We start from the raw sequence: 20,265 nt of genomic DNA on the forward strand, positions 1-20,265 counted from the left end.
ACTTGGGAGAAGACATCAATCTTTTCATCATGTCAATAGTTTTTATTGTGTAGTAAATTAAGTGAAACTTATGATGGATAAGCTTTCCTAGTGGACTTCTTAATACTATTATATAGATATTTATAATATAAAAAAGATGGCACTTAGCATTTTGATGCTCGAATTTGTTAGTGAAATTAATTCTTTATTGAGCTAATTTCTTTTAATTTTCATAATTAATTTTAATATTTGTGACTATTAGGATAAAATTGAATAACAATTATTTTGTTTAATTTAAAATATAAATATTTTATTAATAGTCATATAGTTTTATTAAAACATTTCAAGTTTATATAAAACTGTTATTACACAAAAAGAAATATATAAAAAAACAACGTATGTTTTTTATTTTTTATTTTTATTCTTTTAAAAATTTAGTAAACTTAGTTATATTCTGAATGTGTTCTTAGATATATAAACATGACAATGTTTTCATCCCTATAAACTAATTAATTTTACTCTTTATTTATTTTCTTACTTAAACAAAATACATATATGCATTTCATTTGTTGGATCCCATATCTCTCCATATATATATATATATATATATATATTTGATTAAGGAACTTAAAGCCAAGCCAATGAACGCAATCTCACTAAAAATAAGCAAGAGTACTTTCAAACTTCCAGCATCTTACACATTTTAATTTATCACTTCTTCCTCCAAGAGAAACTTTCTAAATAAAACCAAAAACCTGCATATATAGAAACAATATATAACGTCAATGGTCATCGGCCTTTTAATTTTTAGAGCGATATAGCTAGCTAGGCTGTCATCTTTAAATTGTAAAATAAATTAAAACATCTCATCGGCTATATATTCCTCAGTTTTCTTGAGAAAATAATAATAATAATAATAATAATAATAGTAATAATCTCGCTTTGATTCAAAAGTTATTAATTAGTATTCAACCAATATTTGTTTCCCGACCAACAGTAGTAGACTTAATTAGTAGAAATACAAAAGGACACTCGTAAAGTGTTCATAATTAATTAATTAATTCTACGAAAGTATAGTAATTGAACTCATTCATTCATCTGAAAGGAAAAAGAATCCCAATAAATTATTTTTTAAAAAACAAAGTTGTCTACGATAAGCCTTATAGTACATGGATAGTATACTATTATGATAAAATATTTATTTAGCTAGACATAAAAAACACCGACAGGTGACTTTCAAGAAGATGGCACACTAAGCATCACATGCATTTGCTTGCTTGCTTTCTTCATCTTGTACATATTTATTCCGTACTTTAAAGGACGTGAAAAAACGCGTTTTCATTAATTGCCATCGTTAATTATCTGTTAAGAATATCCTCAATCAAAAATAATATCGACATGTTCCCAGGAAGAAATTAATGCATCGATTCAGATTCTAAAATAAACACCGACAACCGCGTATATGGGCATATGTTTGCCTATAAAATGGAGACACTTTCCTCAAGAATTTTGTGTGCTAAGTTTTTTGAGATTATTTACGAAGGAAAATGGGACCTTCTGTCACTCCTTCTGTTTTGGTTTGCCAATTTCTTTTCTTTGTTTGTTTGCTTAGTTTGAAGGGGATTAATGGTGGTTGGCTCCATGCTCATGCAACCTTCTATGGCGCCAACCAGAGCCCCGCCACTCTTGGTAAGTCTTGGTTTCTTAATTAGAAAACAAAGAACCCAAGAATATTGTAGTGTGAGATATAGAATATATCCATAAAAATGTATTATTATTAATAATGAATACGCGTAAATTACAATAAAAAATTGTAATTTTAGTTTGCTTATCTCTTATTAATGATTCTGATTTACAAGTACCTATGAAACTACTAGCCAAGTAATTAATCAATCAAAATGTCTTAAAATTCGGCAGAAATGTTTATGTTTATTTGTTTTTCTTTCTTGTATGTCTCCTTTCAATGTTTTTCAGGCAAAATCTCATATATTTAATGCAGTTATGTAATCATCAATAAAATTAAATTATTATAAAAAAAATCAATCAAAGTGTTCAACAATTCATATTTTTTTCCTCTTATAAAAGTTCCATGTGAATTAATTAAATCACTTTATGTACGGAGAATTTAAATGCATATTAATTAATTACTTTGGTGTGTATTCTATACGTCAGGAGGAGCTTGTGGATATGACAACACCTTCCATGCCGGATTTGGAGTGAACACGGCGGCCGTGAGTGGTGCACTGTTTAGAGGTGGAGAGGCATGTGGTGCTTGCTACCAATTAATGTGCAACTATAGGGCAGATCCCAAGTGGTGCCTCCGACGTGCAGTTATTACGGTAACCGCCACCAATTTCTGCCCTCCAAATAATAATGGAGGGTGGTGCGATCCTCCTCGCCAGCATTTTGACATGTCCATGCCTGCTTTCTTTCGCATTGCACGGCAAGGCAACGAAGGCATAGTTCCTGTGCTCTATAGGAGGTAATAAAATCATATAACACGCACACAAATTCCATATAAATTTATATTTTCTTTATAGTATGTTTAAAATATGATTTTGAAAATGCATGAATTGAAGGGTATCGTGCACAAGAAGAGGAGGAGTTCGTTTCACTTTGAGGGGACAATCAAACTTCAACCTGGTCATGATCTCTAACGTTGGTGGTAGTGGTGATATCAAGGCTGCATGGGTTAGAGGCTCAGGGGGAAGATCATGGGTGCCATTGCACAGGAATTGGGGTGCAAATTGGCAAAGCAGTTTCGATCTTCGAAACCAAAAACTGTCTTTTAAGCTCACTTTAGTTGATGGAAAAACACTGGAATTTTTTAATGTTGTTCCTTCAACTTGGAGGTTTGGACAGACATTTTCTTCTCGAAGTCAGTTCTCTTAAAACTAAGGAGGAGATGTTTTCTTCTTTTTACATGTCTTGAACTTGCATTTTTCGATGGTTCAAGAACATGAAGATGCAATTTTTTCCGTTTCAAGTAAGACTTCTTTTGGAGGGAATGCCACTTCTAAACGGCATATTATATTTTGTGGATTAAGATTTATGTTTAACAAGTTTTTGTTACTTTGTGATTTACTTTTGCAAAGCTCAATAATCAAGAGCAATGCTATTTTGTAACCTGGCCGGATTGAAGATTATTGATATAGCAATAAAAGGAAAATTACAATAAATCCATATATATATATATATATATATATATATATATATCATGACTGATACCGAATAATTTTTGCATCCTTCAAGCCTATGTGATTCACATTTTTCATCTAGGATTTGTTCCACTCATGTCAAATAACCAGTGTGTACTTCTCAAAGTCAATTCGTAACAGTCACTTCCAAACAATTAATTCCACGTTTAGCCCATAAACCGTGCTTCCTTGGCTGATTTTTTTTTTCATTAAAAGAATGAATAAAGAGACTTTTTCATTGTATTTTGAATATATAAAAAAAAAACTCAATTATAAATTGAAATGCTTATACATACTACACGTAATTAAGTAAATCAAAATTTGATAAAAAGCTAGCTAAGATCTTGAGTCAAAGATGAAATGTGATGGAAAACGGAAAAAGAAGCTTGAAAATCAATTTTTAAAAAAAAAAAAAAAAATACTCAATTATAAATTGAAATGCTTATACATAAGTAAATCAAAATTTGATAAAAAGCTAGCTAAGATCTTGAGTCAAAGATGAAATGTGATGAAATGTGATGGAAAACGGAAAAAGAAGCTTGAAAATCAATTTTTAAAAAACAATAAATGTCTAGTAATAAAATTAAAAATAATCAATTTAAAAAAATTCAAAAAAATATAAAATTAACCTAAGTAAACCATCGAAACTCGTGATTGTGGTCAAAAGGCCTGAATCGACTATATAGAAAGTAAAACCAAAAAAACAATAAAACAAAGTTATTAATAAAAAAAAATATTAAGTGATGAAAATAAAATAAAATAAAATAATCCTAGTTAACCTAGGCTAACATCCTCACTACATAAAAAAAAAATCTTATAGAAAGGAGGATTGAGATAACCTAACAAAAAGGAAAGTCAAAAAAAAATAAAGTACAAAAACTAATTAAAAAATCAAATATTTAATAATGAAATTAAAAATAAATCAATTTTATAGAAGAATCTAGAGTAAAAAAATCAAAATCAAACTACATCAACTTTTAAAACCTGTGACTTCATCATGAGGCTAAAACTAATTCCATAGAAACCATTAAAAAAAAAAGTTAATGTTAAATAATAAAATTAAAAAATAAAATAAAATAGAATATGTTAATCTGCACTAACTCTCCAAACTTATAACTCAACAAAAACAACAAAATCTAATTTTTAGCAAATTAAACGCTAAAAAAAAATAAAAAAAAATTATAAGACAAAATGATATAAAATAAAAAAATTGTAATTAAATGAATGATTGTGATTATCAAAATAAAAATCAAATCAAAGTGTAATAAAAAAAATTTAGATCAAAAGGCTAAATTGAAAAAAAATTTAATAAAAAAAAATCAAAAAAATAAAAAAAAAACACCATAAACTACAAACTACTAGGGGGAGGTGCTGTCCAACCAAAAAAGTAAGATTAAAAAAAATAATCATAAACTACTATAAGGGGTGCCGCTACGGGGCTAAGGACACCACACACCAGCTTTTTCAAATAAAAAATTAATTAATAAAGAAAGAAAGACCAAGCTACTCTTGATGACAATGAAATTAACAAAAAAATAATATTGAAAAGATCAAAGTCCCCTCGACCTATGTTTTAATTCCATGGGGTCAATGGGAAAATATGCCTTTTCAATATACTTCAAAACTTAAAAGAACTAATTACTCTCATCAAATAATTAAAAAAAAATAATCTCTGGGGCAAAGACATTATTTTATTGCTCCAAGAAGCTTGAAAAGTCACATAATCACCCTCACAAATAATTAATTACGAATGGGATGAATGAAAAGATTAGAATACCCTCAACCTATAGTCATCTCAACAATGAATAGTAAAAACAAAGTATGTACAAGTGTTTTCCATGATGTTTTTGCTTCATGCTTTAGATCCTGTTTATTTACGCAGCAACATCATGTTTTTTATAAATTGATTTTTTTGTTTTAAATTTTTTTTTTTAGATTATTTTAATATTAAAAATAAATTTATACATATACACATACTATTTTAAAATATTTTTAAATAAAAATATATTAAAAAATAAACAATATCATATTATCAACCACAACTTTTTATTAATAGGCTGTTTATGCTACAACAATGACAATTAAAAAAAGATTTGTAATTAGGTAGGCTCAGGTGGGATTCTGTTCAACTTGGGTGAAGGTACTCATCTAATTTCCTTGGACTGATAAGGAAAAATAGGCCCTCTATGCATAGAGGAACTAGCCTTAGGTTAGCCATGTTGTGTGTCCAGCCCAACTTCCACTCAGGCTTGACCCACTCCTTTTGATATAATTCCCAAAATAAATAAACGTTTGCTTCTGTCTTTTACTTACTCTATGATTTGATTTTTTAAAAGAAATAAATAAAAAAGGAATAGCAAAAGAATAGATATGGAAATTAGTGTCCCTTCACCATATTTCTTTTTCTTTTTTTCATTATTCTTTGATTGGTAGAATTTCTTTTGAAATAAAGAAGAAATATCGTTCTAAAGGCATGGCGTGGTTAGCACCGACGGGTATTTCGTCCATTGGTAAAACGTGGTTGGGAGGGTAGGCCTTGGAGCTCCACTGGCCTTTGTCAACTTGAAAAACAAAAATATATAAAAAAACATTTTGTCTAGTCAAGACAGACAACTTGTGAGTTCGTGTTGATGTTTCTCTTAATCATTAAGTCGGTATTAAGTGCTTAATTAGGTAATTGGCGTTTAGTATCACGAGAAGTGGCATATTTAAAGGCTTCATCTCCTAATTACAAGATGCAGGCTTAATCACTCTCGAGTGCTGGATGGAGTGCAGCCGTATATAGTGGGACTTCAACTAATTTAGGCTCAACTTTATATCTTGTGCATGCTCCCACTAAAACATCTTTTTATGCTTTAACAAATTCAAGTTGCTATATTTGATTCTATGGGCTTTAAGCGTTCATAAAACCATGCGCACTTGTTCCTAGTCTGGAAGGACGAGACGGTGGACACAAATTAATCCAGATAATTAATTAATTTTCTTTATTTAGAAGATCATGTGACTACAAAATCCCACTTGCTATTTGCACCATGGGGCAATTGGGTGTTCGTCTTTCTCACTTTCTCAACGCATATATATAACGTGAGCTACTAGTAAGTTGTGAGCTGTAGTGCTGATAATAAGCTCTGAGGACTGAGCCATGAAGCCTTTTTACTTGAGTTGCTTTATCTTAGCTTTGGTTTTCTTGACCCCCTCAGGTACGTATTAAAAATGCTCTCTTGTTAATTTAAAGTTTCCCATACAAGTCCTTGTGCGTTTTCCAATGTATTTAAAGATATCTAGAGGTGCCTTTTGATCATCTTCAAAGATATTGGAAAAAGCACATGACATTCCTTGATAGTTTTATATCTTTATATTATTTCTCTCCCATGGTGTGTGTGTGTATTAGAATAATGTGTTTTGCCAATTGAGTTAGCAACCATGCACGCAATAGAATAATAGTTTGTTTGCATGAAATACCAGTTTTATGGCTTACATGGATATTATAGAGTTCTTGCTTCTCGATTTTCTTGGTAAAAACAGCGGAGATGATGGAAGTGATGAGAGATAACAATGGAAGGTGTGCCGCAGTGATGGACCCTGACGGATGCAACCTTTCATCTTGCAGGCAAAGTTGTCTTCAGCAGAAGAATGGGAATGGTGTTTGTCTGGCCAATTTGACAGTGGGGAGTTACCAATGTGTTTGTTATGTAAATTGTTAATCAAGCTGCTTCTCCTGTTATGATTAGAACGAAAGCTCCTAAAGTTAATTAGCATGGATTAACGTTTGCAAAAGAAGCATCTTCATTACAAGCTAGTGTTGCACGAATGTTTTATTATTGTATTTCATTGTCTTCGACAATTGTATTCTTGCATAGTAAGAGAAGCGAGGTTTTTAATCAGTTCAAGTCTTCCAGCACAGTTTTACTGCAAATCAGCTTAACGATATATCAGAAACTGAAATATGATCATTATGTCGACGACCACCATCAACCACGGTGCCGATTAGTGTAATGTCTAGGAATGTTTTGCAAGAAACCAATTAGAAGAAGGGCGTTGCCTCGAGAATTACACTAATCAATCTAAATAAAGAATAGATCGTTCTGGAAAAAAGACTTTAGACAGATAGTTGCAGCTTCTTTTCAAGGCCTTGTGGTGAAGGCTGAAGAATGCAATCTGCATTGTAAACAACCAGAGCAGGTATAATGGCATGTCAACTTCTGTTTACAAGGACTATTATTCTGTATGCTCAGCAAATTGCTCTTCCTTCTCCCCGTCATGCGGGGTACAATAGAAATGATCACGCGTTGATTTAATCACGGGGAGGAATATCTACCTTTTGTATGGAATAATGCTCTGCATCCAGACATTCTTAAAAAAAAAAAAGGGGGGGGGGGGGGGGGAGAATACGGAAAAAATCTCACTATATTTAGGCACAGTTCTGAATTATTATTTTTTTAAATTGTTTTAATGTGTTGATTTTATAAATAAATTTAAAAAAATAAACAAATATTAATTAGATATATTTTGAAACAAAAATACTTTAAAAAATAATCATATAATATCAAATGCACTCTTAATTATTACATGGCAATTCAGTTGGGGTGTATTTTTGTTAAAATTTAAATTTTTTTATTTTAAATTAATTTTTTAATATTTATGAATCATATCATAAATAATTTTTAAAAAAAAATATTTATTTAATATATATATATATATATATATATAAACATTTTAAAAAACATAGAATCCAAAACCAATCATTACAGCTCCACCGCCTGGTCATCTAGTGCTGTTGTGTGATAATAAAACAATTAGTTCTCCTAAGATAGCACCAACCTCAGCAGCTCAGCCCCGTTTCCTTAACAAGAATAGAACAGGAAGTAAGACTCCTCATTGCCAATGTGAATGCAAAATCTTGTAAACATAAATCAGAAAGAAATAGGTGAGTTGTTTCAGTATTTTCTTTTGAAAAATAAAATCATCACATTTTTTTCTTAAATAGAAAAGTATTTTCTTCATATAAAAAAGAAAAGTATTTTCTTTTGAAAAAATTTTATTCTAGTATTTATCAGAATTAATTTTTGTTAATTTTGGTTCCGAAAAACAGGTTGTAGGAAGAGTTGTGTGCACAAATTTTTTCATAATTTTCAGACACTTCCTCTCCTAATATTTTCAGCTTTTCTCATTAAAAAGTTTTTAAACTTTGATTTTCCTCTCAATTTAAAAATTAGATTCAGTTTTGTTAAGAAATATTTATGCGTATTTTCTTGTATTTATAAACCTTGTTTAAAAATATATCTAAAAAATTAGTATGGTTAGAATCTTATTTAAGCAAAATGTGCTTTTTTTATTTGTAAGTAAGGATGTCCTTTAACTCTCCCTTTTTTTTTCTTAATTTTATTTTTGTTTTATAGTAGATAAATGACATGAATTCTCGAAAACAAATAAACTTTTCTTTGGAAAAATATTGGAAGTTTGTTGTGTGAGTTTCGAAATATAAGTTTTTCCTTCAAAAGAGGGGAGTTAATAGATAAAATGAGAGTATAATACTTTCTATCCTTCTTTAAAATACGAGTATTTTTGGATTTTTTAGAATTTTAAATAAAAAGGTTAACTCTGCTAATTTGAGGATGGAAACCATAATTTCTCAAAAAAAACAAAAAATTGCAAAATATAACGGTGTTTAAAACGGAGGATGGTGGAGGTAATTAACTCTCAGCAAAAACAATTTGGAGTCACTTATACTCACCGAGGATGCATCATTTTGAACGCATGTTGCAACTTATCACTGCCTCCACGACTGAAAAGTTGCCGGAATTCGAAGAGCCTATGGACGAGAAATACGTGAATCTCGGAAGCATGCTTCTTCCTAGGCCTGAACATTTGCATCGGTAACAATCTGTATAAGAACAAATAAATATGATGAGATTGAACAAGGCCTTTAACATCATCAAAATGGACAGCCAAGATACATGCATGGTCAGAATTATCAGTGGGGCATCCAAAGAATTGAAAATAGAAATAAAAACGGGAAATTGCACGGGGCATTATGAATGTCGCATCGCATTCAACAAATTGAAGAGAAAAACAACCGTAATATCAGCAAAAAGCTTACAAATCAATGCAATTAGCTGGTGATGCTCGGAGGAGATTAGAAGGAATTAAGTTGAAGTGGATACTTTCAGAGTAGAAGAACTCTGCCATGAACAATATGTCAATACGAAAGGTTTGTGATTAGTACTTAAAAGTGCCAACTTTCAGTGAAAACAATGTGGAGTCACTTATACTCACCGAGGATCCATAATTTTGAATGCATGTTGCAACTTATCACTGCCTCCACAACTGAAAAGTTGCCGGAATTCGAAGAGCCTATGGACGAGAAATACGTGAATCTCGGAAGCATGCTTCTTCCTAGGCCTGAACATTTGCATCGGTAACAATCTGTATAAGAACAAATAAATATGATGAGATTGAACAAGGCCTTTAACATCATCAAAATGGACAGCCAAGATACATGCATGGTCAGAATTATCAGTGGGGCATCCAAAGAATTGAAAATAGAAATAAAAACGGGAAATTGCACGGGGCATTATGAATGTCGCATCGCATTCAACAAATTGAAGAGAAAAACAACCGTAATATCAGCAAAAAGCTTACAAATCAATGCAATTAGCTGGTGATGCTCGGAGGAGATTAGAAGGAATTAAGTTGAAGTGGATACTTTCAGAGTAGAAGAACTCTGCCATGAAATTATTAGGGGTGACTTTAGAACACAGAGAGGATAAAATACATGATTTTATTTAAAAAACAACAAGTATAAAATAAATAAAAGCTCATAATACACCCTTTTTATTTCTCTCTAGTGTTTCTCTCTTATTACTCTCACACTTAATAGCATAAACTTAACTATTTATTTGTACACAAATTGAAAGTAAAAAAAATTCAAACTTCAAATGGTGGGTGTTGGTTGACAGTCGATAGCTGCAAACGATGGTTGGGTGGTTAATAATTGGTGGCTGTAGGTGGTAATTGGTGGCTGATTGAGTTTATCACAACAGATTCTTCCTTTAAATTCAATCGAGGGATGTCATGTCAAGCATAAACTTTAATCTGATAAATATTTCTCCCTTCAATGGCTTTGTAAAGATATCTAATCTTTCTTATTACTCTTATACTTAATAGCATAAACTTAACTGCTTATTTATACACAAATTAAAAATAAAAAAAAATTCAAACTTCAAGTGGTGGGTGTTGATTGACAGTTGGTGGCTGCAAGCGGTGGTTGATAATTGATGGCTGCAGATGGTAGTTAGTGGCTGATTGAGTTTATCACAACAGATTCTCCCTTTAAACTCAATTGAGAGATGTCATGTCAAGCATGAACTTTAATCTGATAAATATTTCCCTTCAATGACTTTGTAAAGATATCTACAACTTGATCATTTATTTTGTGGAATATCAGTTCAACTTCTTTGTTCTTTACATGCTCTCGAATAAAATGATGATATGTATCGATGTGTTTACTTCTTTCATGATACATTAGATTCTTGGTTAATGTAATCACTGATCGATTTTCAATATAAATCTTTGTAGGACTTTCTTGAGGAAATTTCAAAAACTTTAGCATATTCTTTAACCATATTAAATAACATATAGCTGAGTTGACAGCAACATATTCAGCTTCACAGCTTAATAACGTTACTATCGATTACTTCTTGGATAACCATGTAAAAGATGTATCTCCGATGAAAAAGACAAATCCAGTTGTGCTTTTTCTTTCATCTAGATCTCTACCCCAGTCACTATCTGAGTAGCCAACAAAATTGAAGTTTTTACTTGAGGTATAAACATACCTTCATTTATTGTTTCTTTGATGTAGCGAAGAATTCTCTTGGCTGTATTTAAGTGAGTCTGGTCTGGTGTCTTCATATATCTGTTGATAAGTCCAACTCTGTAGAGTATATCCGGTCTGGTACATGTCAAGTACCTTAGCTTCTTACTAAGCTTTTGAAGTAAGTTGGATCAACATTTCCAACTTTATTCTTCCTCAATTCTACTCCTTTCAACTAGAGTTGATACCGGATTGTAGCTTTTCATTTTGAACCTTTCAAGAATATCTTTGGCGTAACCACTTTGGGATACAAAAACCCCTTCTTCTTTTTACATTACTTCTAATTCAAGAAAATGTGTCATTAGACCAATATCTATCATCTCAAACTCTTGTACCATGCTTTTCTTGAAGTTTTTAAACATGGAGGATTGTTGCTGGTGAATATCAAGTCTTCAACATATAGGCATGCAAATAATATGTTGTTATCTGCTTCTTTCTTCATATATATTACGTGTTCATATGAATATTTTTCAAATCCATTGTCTTGAAAATATCTGTCAATTCTAGTATTCCAAGCATGAGGAGCTTGCTTCAAACCGTAAAGGGCTTTCTTCAACTTGTATACTTTGCCTTCATTTTCAGCTTCAATGTATCCAAATGGTTGTTCAACATATATCTCTTTTTCTAGGAAGCCATTCAGAAATGCTAACTTCACATCGAGTTGATAGATCTTCCATCTATGTTGTGTAGTTAGTGAGATCATCAATCTCATTGTCTCTAGTCGGGCTACTAAAGCAAATACTTCTCTAGCCTTTTACCATTAATCTTGCTTTTTATCCTTGTACTTTGCCTTTTGCATTCTTCTTCATCTTATAGATCCATTTGACACCAATTGGTTTCTTATTTTTTGGTAGATTAGTCAACTTTCAGGTGTTATTCTTTTCAATGACATGTATTTCTTTATTCATTGCTTCTATCCACTTCTTTTTTGTGACAACTTCATTGAAGCTAAGTGGGTCACTATCTATAAAGAAACAAAATAGAGTTTTATCTTCAATGACTTGGGTGGCATCATATAACTCTTTTAGATTTCTTATCTTTTTTTATTCTTCTGATGAGGATGTTAATAGTGGTGTTGATGATGATCCTGGTGTGTTTTTCTTGTTGAATATAGGGAATCTATATACCGGACTTTGTGGCTCATCTACTGGTAACATTGAACCTTTCGCAAGTACTATTGGTACTTCCGCTTCGTCTTCAAGCATCAAATCAATGCTGATATATTTTACTTCTTCTTGATCATCATTCCACTACCAAGATTTATCTTCTTTAAAATAACATCTCTACTCATGATTACTCTCTTTATGATGGGATTATATAACTTGTATCCCACCCTTCTATCACCATATCCGATGAAGATGCATTTCTCATTTTTATCATCGAGTTTGGTCCTTCTTGTATCTAGAATCTTTGCATATGTCACCCTTATTTGTATATGTCTTTCTGCTAAAATCATCAATGAAAGTAAGAAAATACCTATTTTGTCTAATTGACATAGGCTTTATAGGACTACACACATCTGTGTGCACTAACTCCAGTGGCTTATTTGCTTTCCAGTTGACTTCTTTGGAAAAACTGAATCTGTGATGTTTGCTGAGGACACAACTCTCACATACTTCATCTGGATGATTAATGTGGGGCATCCCTTTGACCATCTTTTTGTTTGCTAGCATCTTCAGACTTGTGAAATTCAGATGTCCAAACCTTAGGTGTTAGAGCCACTCTTTATTGTTGGTGATGGCACTTAAACACCTTGCTGCAACATATTGGATGTTTATAGGAAACATCCTATTCTTGGACATCTTCACATGGGCAATTAATCTTCCATTATAATCTTCAATTATTAGATTACAGTTCTTTATAAGAAGAATGTAACCTTTCTCCAGAATTTGGCTTATACTCAGAAAGTTATGCTTAATGGCTGGAATATAATAAACATATGCAATGTAGCTATGATCGTCAATCTTCAAACGGATTGGAATGTTGCCTCTTTCTTTCACTAAAACTTTAGAGGTGTCTCTAAAATGACTTGACCTTTTACGGTTTCAACTAAATCTTCAAATAGATCTCGTTGACCACTTATGTGATTTCTAGATTTAGAATCCAAATACCATATATTCACCTGATTCTCACCCAGTCCTTGTTGGACTAATAATACAGTTGGTCCTCTGATGATAACATCCTCCTCTAATGGAGGTTTCCCTCGAAAAGAGGAGTTTATTGTGGTATGAAAATAAAATAAAATAAAATAAAAGAGAGCCTCTCTTAGCCGCAAATTCCATCACAAGTAAGGCCTCCTGTGCTAGCCAAAGCTGGATTGTCTTTCCTACCTCAATCAGTTTGGGAATTCCTGACAGCTTTTCCTTAGACTTTTGCTTCAGCCCTCTCCCTCTCAAGCATTACATGTTCCTTGTATAACTACTCATATTGCTGAATTCGGCTTTCTAACTCAGCTTGGACTCTTGAAGACATGTCAGTCCTTCCTTAGAAATAAATGAAATTGGCTTTCAATGTCTCAAATACAATATTGGTTTGCATCCAACTTACTCCTAATTCTCCTCGCTCCTTCTCAAATCAATTTCTGGCCACTTTTTCCTCTTTTAATTGCTTCTCAAAAAACACAACTTTCTTATCTTTCTCCATTAATTGTTGCTCCATAAACTTCCTCAATTTCTCTTTAGTGAGGAGCTATTCCTCGAGGGTGATCTTGAAAGTTTTACTAGTGCCCAAGTTTACTTGGAGTTTTTTCAATTGTTCTCTTACTTCTTTCTCGTTGTAAATATCTTTTCTCTTGTTTAGTTAAGTGGTTTGCGAAGTCTAAGATTCAAATTTGAGATTAATAGGTACAATATTTATCAATGATAGATTTTGATCTTCATTTTGGATACTTTTTAGTAGTGATTGGATCCCTCAAACCATGTGATTTTTTTTTCAATATCCGCAACTTTTAATTTTGTTTAATGCTTTCCTTAATTACTTTTAAAGCGGACTAATCTTTAAATAACCTATAGAATCATGATAGTTTGGCCATCCTCGACACATGTTATATACCCCCGCGTTGTCTAGCAACCAAGATGGACATGTAACTAATATATCTAATTATTACAATCAAAGACACTTATTATCTTTGTCCACAACCTATTAGATAATTTATTTTTATCGTCTATAAGGCTTTCCATTTAACTTTTCCTTGTGAAATTCTTTAGAGTTTTGTCTTTTATTTTTTTCCAAGTAGATCATTTTACTTTTTCTCTTTAATTATTTTCAATGATTTTTTAACTAAACTATTAGAAATTGTTAAATATTGGTTTTTTGGTTTTTATATAGCTAATCAACTATATATTTGTAGCCTCTTATTGATTTTTTGTCAATCTTCTTGTAATGATTAATTTTTAGGACAATATTAACTTTCTAGAAAAATATTTTTATTTTCCATGAGATAAATTCAAGGAGTGGGTATCTTCATACACCCAGTTATCAAAATACTCATGCAAATATGTTGAATGGTCTCAGTACATCTAACTAATAATTCTTTGTGAACTTTTGATGTATTGTTAAGAAAAAAAACAATAAATATCTTTGTCAAACACTGTTGAATTTCAATAAATACATGCAGAATTTAAGCTAAAATATGTTATGTTGATACCAATTATTCTTTGCAAATTCAACATTAGTCTTGCAAAATATCACAAAGGTATGGTAATGATTTATCCATAATATGCTAATGAACGCCGGCAAAAGAGTTTATAGATCATGGTAAAAACAAAGCAATGTTGAGGCAAATAACGAACTAGAATCCAATATCTATTATTACAGTTATTAGTTTATAAGGCAACTGCTTGAAACTAAAATCTCAATTAATCCAATATCTAAGAATTAATGTAACATCGATTGATAAATTATCAACATTATTATTATAGCAATTACTATTCCTAACATTATTATTATCATTACTAATATTGTCACTATTATTACAGTTACCACCATTACTATTATCATCAATAATAATATCATAATTGAAATTAATATTATTATCTTGATCACAATTATTATCATTATTGTTGTTGTTATTATCATTGCTATTATAATTATTGTTATAATTATTTTCATTGCCACCATAACTAATATTATCATTATTTTTATTCTTATTACTATCATCATCATCATCATCATTATTATAACCATAATTATTGTTGTTGTTGTTGTTGTTGTTGTTATTACCAGTTGTTGTTGTTGTTGTTGTTGTTGTTGTTATTACCACTACTACTACTACTCATGCTCTACCATAACTTTTTTTTTCTGTCATTGCTTTAAACTTGGTTCATGTTTATGCTAAATATATAAGATCACATAAACTTTAACTACTAATAATGTAAAGAGAAATTAACACCAACCATAAACAATAACATAGATAGAAAGGTTTTAAGATGTAGAGCAGTTAATACACAACCAAGACAACGAAAGTGGAATTCAAATAAAACTTAAAGCTTGTCCATTGTAATTTTTATGAAGTCCACATAATATCAGTTTAGCATGCTTGCCAGATTCAAGATGCTGGACCCATGTTGCTTGGGCATGACATGGTTGTTAGATCTAAGGTGCTTGAGCCTGACATGGTTGTCAGAGTCAAATAGCTTGTTTGTTAAGGACTCAAATACTCATGCAAATGTGTTGAATGACTTCAGGATATTTAATTAATAATTCCTTGTAAACTTCTGATGTATTGTTAAGAAAAAAAGCAACAAATACCTTTACTAAACATTGCTGAATTTCAATAAATAGATGCAAAATTTAAGTTAAACCATGTTTTGTTGATACCAATTGTTAGATACATATTCATGATCTTGCAACTTTAAAAAACTCTAATCAAATGTAAGGATATACTTATTATCCTCCAATAAAATGTTGATTTAACATGCTCAAAGTTTTCTTATTCTACCCATTAATTTGTTGTCCAAACTTTATGTTACTCATTTCTAATCCTTCTAACATTATTGAAAAAAACAACAAAAGCATGTTAGATCTTTTAAAAAGATCCCACCTTTGATGTTAGAACTCATAAAATTCAATACTTTTCCTTAAAAAATTATGGGTTTGATGATGAGATCAAGAATGTTCTCATTAGATATATCCATTTTGTTAATGGAAAAATAATTAATCACATCAAACTCTTAAGAATAGATAAAAGCAAACCACATAATTTTCTCCCATTAATCATACCATAAAATTATGCACTCTCTTTGTTGTCCTTTTCTCTCCGTCACGACTTTCTCCTCTTCTCTTCCATTTCTTCTGCCGATTTGGTTGAGAATAAGGAGAAGGACTAACACAAGAAGCACCATCTTCATACTCTCTCTGCAGTTTCGTCTCATCTAATTCACTTTCATTCTCTTCGTGATCTGAGTTGTAAAAAATTAAAAGAAAATGAGAAAGAAGAAGCAATGAATTTGAAGAAAAAAAAGTCAAAGAAACGTTTTTCTGCTTGCAAAAAGATGAGAAATTAAAAGTAAAATTACTATTACAATTCACAATAAGATCTCTTAATCCATAATGATTTTTTCAACCATTTAGCTTGTGTTGTAATTTTAGATTTATTCATTTAATTTTAAATTTGTATTAAAGAGTTACATGAATATTAATATAATTAAATTCATTTTACACAAATAGTAGTTTAATTGAAAAATAATCAAGTAATTAAAATAACTTGAATATAAAGTAATTTCAATAACTTAGAAAAAGAATAATTATATTTATAGAGTGATTCATACTTTGATTATATCCATAAATCGAAACTTCTCGATAATAAAATATTTTTTTGATATTTCTAGTTTATGGAATTGAGATTGAAAGCCTATTTATTACAAAAAAAAAAACTTATAAGTCTATTTAATTATCATTAATTATCTTATCGCCTATAATTTTCAAGTTTGAAAAATTTCAAAAACTTGATAAAACTATAATGTAATGATTTGAGTTTTTATTATATTGTTGTATCTTTATTTTTTGCTATATGTTTTATATAGTTAAGTGATATCAACTACTAATTAACTTCTATCTTTCATAATTATTGCTGCTTTCTAATTACGTAACTTATTATGCATGTTTATTTACATGTCCCTTCTTTTATATATATATATGGTAAGCTTTAGTTGCCAGTGGTGGATTACTGGAAGACCACTGGAGCTGATAAGAATTATTGCTGCCGTTCTCGGGTCAGAAATTATCGAAATGACATAAGGTTCTCTCTGGGATATGAATTAAAGTGACACTAACAATGTTCTTTCCTGGATTTTGGATTTAATATTATGTGCACACAATGTTTGATAAAATTTCAATTATGAAAGTTTTATTTTTTAATTATAACAAAGTAGACAAAATTGTAATATTTAATATGATTCCCTAAATAATTTGATTTTTTTTAGTTGATTTTTCTCAGGCGAGATGTAAAATATTATAAACTTTAAAATATAAATTATAATTTTCAAGGAATTTTTAAAACAAAAAAAAAAAACAACCTAATTATACAATGGTCGGGGTGATTTTTTTATTATATTTTCAAGGGACAGGCCTGAGCTCTATAAAAATCAACCGGGTCTGACCTAGGCTCGGCCCGGACCATGAACAGGTCTACACACTTAACGAAACGTGGAGACTTTGCTGGAAAGAGCTATTCGCACACCGCGTTGTCTATTCGCACAGCTATTATATGCTAATGGACAAATTTGTCCCTTTAACTCTAGATTAACTTCCAGCCTATGCTTTGGTGGAGCACAAATTAACATTTTTCAATTTAATTAATTATTTACAGTCTCTCTTCAACTCTTCACCACTACGGTAGTGGCACTGCCAGTAGTTCCTTTGGATTTCCCTATCCTACAAGAAGTCTCAATTGTTGTGGGATTGTAATTGTTAGATGACCACGAGGACAGATAAGTCCATTAACTCGAAATTGGTGTGCGGATAGATAATGAAGCTCTGCGAATACCAATCCCCGACCTCACAATAAAAATTAAAATCCCTTGATCTAGCTAAAACCACACTCCCGTTAACAGTCTTCTTCTTTGAAGAATCTGCTTCAACTCACAAACCAAGGTACTGTACTCTCTATACTCCATGTTATTCTCAATTCTAAATCAAGAAATGGTAAAAAATACAGATGGGTCTTTTACAATTTGCTTGTGTTTTGATAGCATTTTCTCTTAATCCATTCCTTTTGGGTGTGTATCATAATGATATCTATTTGTTCTTTAGCCGAAGTTGTAGTTACTTAATTCTTGATCAGTTCTATTTCAATTCCTTAAATTTACTTTAGGAACCTGGATCAAAGAAAATCTAGCCAAGATGCTATTGATTTCTTCTTCTTCTTCTTTTCACGAGCTATACGGATTTAGAATGAATAATTAGTGTGTTTATCTCATCGTGGTGTATTCTTCCATTTAGATAAAGAAATTGTATGATTCTAAACCCTTTAACTGTAGATTAGAAAGTGTTGGCTTGCATGCCCCGAGTCTCATATAGGCTTCTTGTTCTTTACTGTAAATTTATTTATTTATTTTTGTTAAGGGAAAGTGTAGTGTAGACTAGCAACATTTATTTGCTTTGCTGAATATAATCCACTGGTTGTATCATGAGCAAATGGGAATTTCGAGCTCGTTTACACCTTCAATGTTAAAATGCCCACACATTTCTCCAGAATCATGCTTCTTTTGTTATAGGAGGTTGAATTTGGGAAGTTAGGGAAAAATGGATTTTTGTTTTAGTTGATTAATTCTTTGATCCTTTTTAGGGTGCTATTTGTTGATCATGGTAATGTTAGCAAAATGCTTCAAGGTGGAAGTACATTTTTTTCTGTAAATCTTTTTTCTTATGAATATTAGATATCCACTTCGGGATTTCTTTCTGCAAACAAATGGTTTTCTTTCGTTAGCCATTGTAAAACTCTCTTGCACTCTCCTTTGTCCTGTTAGTCCGTAATTTCCCCTCAACTGTTAGTTGATTAGCTGCTTTGTTGATTAGCTGCTCATAGTTTTCCCTGCTCATAATTTTCTATCTTACTTTTCTTACGAGATCTTCCTTCTCAGTTTTCCATTACTGCTTTTACTATGGTGCTTATGAGAAAAATAATGAAAAGAAAAGTAGCCATCCAAGAAATCAACTTTGGCATTAATTTGTAGTGTGGAATGGTATGTACTCAGCAGTACTTTAGTGGCTTTTTGCAGCGAAGGATGGGAGGCCGAGGAGTTATTGGTGATAAATGGTCCTCGAGGATTCTTTGGGCCTGTGCTATTGGAAGTGTAGTCAGTATGTTTTCTTGACTCAACTCCTGATTTATCGCTAAAAACAACCGATTGTTTTAATGGAATTGTTGGATCACGAGCTTTGTTTTTCCTCAAGGTTACCCTCCCCCTGATAATTTCTGGTTACCTCTTATCTAGGCCTGTATATGGTTGTTGTTGAAAGACAATTACAAAACAGGGAACGAATGATGGCTGAAGGTTTAAAGAATATTGATGTGGAATCAGGCGCTGGTGACAATGTTTAAACATGTGACGACATGCCAATAAACTCTGCTGTATTTTCTTTTGAAGAGCTTTCTCACTGTGCTAAGTTGAGCCCCCTGTTAATGTAAAAGCTTGAAGATTTCCTCTTGTTTTGTTTTGCATTTGGAGCTTGAGGGTTCGTCTCTGGTAATAATTCATTTACTTCAGATGGATGGTAGTGTTTCATAGATCAGGATTTAACAGTTCACACCAAGGAATATATATAAAGGAGCAGCCTTTTAATTTTGCTATGCTCTGGTTAAAATATTTTGGTTGTGTCATCAATATGGAAATGCTATGCTGTTGATGGATGACCCATTTTAGGCGATAGGTTTTCTGTTTTGCTTATACGGCCAAAGAGTCGAAATTGTCCCGGCAGTCTTGCTTGAGGTATCTTACTAGATCTTCCGGGAAAAGGTTTCCAGCTCAAGAAAATGATTGCCACCACCCTTTCTGGCGTTTTGGCAAGGAAAGGGTTCTTTTTTGAAGGACGAAGACTTTGATGTCTAATCAAAATGCTGACCGGAGGATGGAAAAGACCAAATCGTATAGTAGCAACTAGTCAGGGGGTTGCGGAAGCTGTGGGCCGGTTTAATTATTTAAAAAAAAAAAATCAGGTGGTAAAAAAAGATCTAAAACTTGGATTATCGAATTGATTGGATTTAATAAATTT

At 31.5% G+C, this 20,265-nt stretch overlaps 1 protein-coding gene and 2 long non-coding RNA genes across 3 annotated transcripts; all 3 read left to right on the forward strand.

Moving 5' to 3' along the window:
* The first annotated feature begins 1,508 nt into the window (after positions 1-1,508).
* EXPA12 (expansin 12) lies at positions 1,509-3,160 on the forward strand. Its single transcript, XM_011044164.1, has 3 exons — positions 1,509-1,668; positions 2,152-2,461; positions 2,559-3,160. Exons 1-3 carry the CDS (start codon positions 1,527-1,529, stop codon positions 2,869-2,871), a joined length of 765 nt encoding a protein of 254 aa, XP_011042466.1. The 5' UTR covers positions 1,509-1,526; the 3' UTR covers positions 2,872-3,160.
* A 2,915-nt stretch (positions 3,161-6,075) lies between these two features.
* LOC105138151 (uncharacterized) lies at positions 6,076-7,077 on the forward strand. Its single transcript, XR_844725.1, has 2 exons — positions 6,076-6,376; positions 6,702-7,077. It is a non-coding gene; the product is annotated as an uncharacterized LOC105138151 (long non-coding RNA).
* A 10,816-nt stretch (positions 7,078-17,893) lies between these two features.
* On the forward strand, positions 17,894-19,857 carry LOC105138152 (uncharacterized). Its single transcript, XR_844726.1, has 3 exons — positions 17,894-18,144; positions 19,272-19,353; positions 19,488-19,857. It is a non-coding gene; the product is annotated as an uncharacterized LOC105138152 (long non-coding RNA).
* Positions 19,858-20,265: the final 408 nt, after the last annotated feature.

The sequence above is a fragment of the Populus euphratica genome, unplaced genomic scaffold, assembly GCF_000495115.2.
Source record: "Populus euphratica unplaced genomic scaffold, PopEup_1.0 scaffold153.1, whole genome shotgun sequence".
NCBI lineage: Eukaryota > Viridiplantae > Streptophyta > Magnoliopsida > Malpighiales > Salicaceae > Populus > Populus euphratica.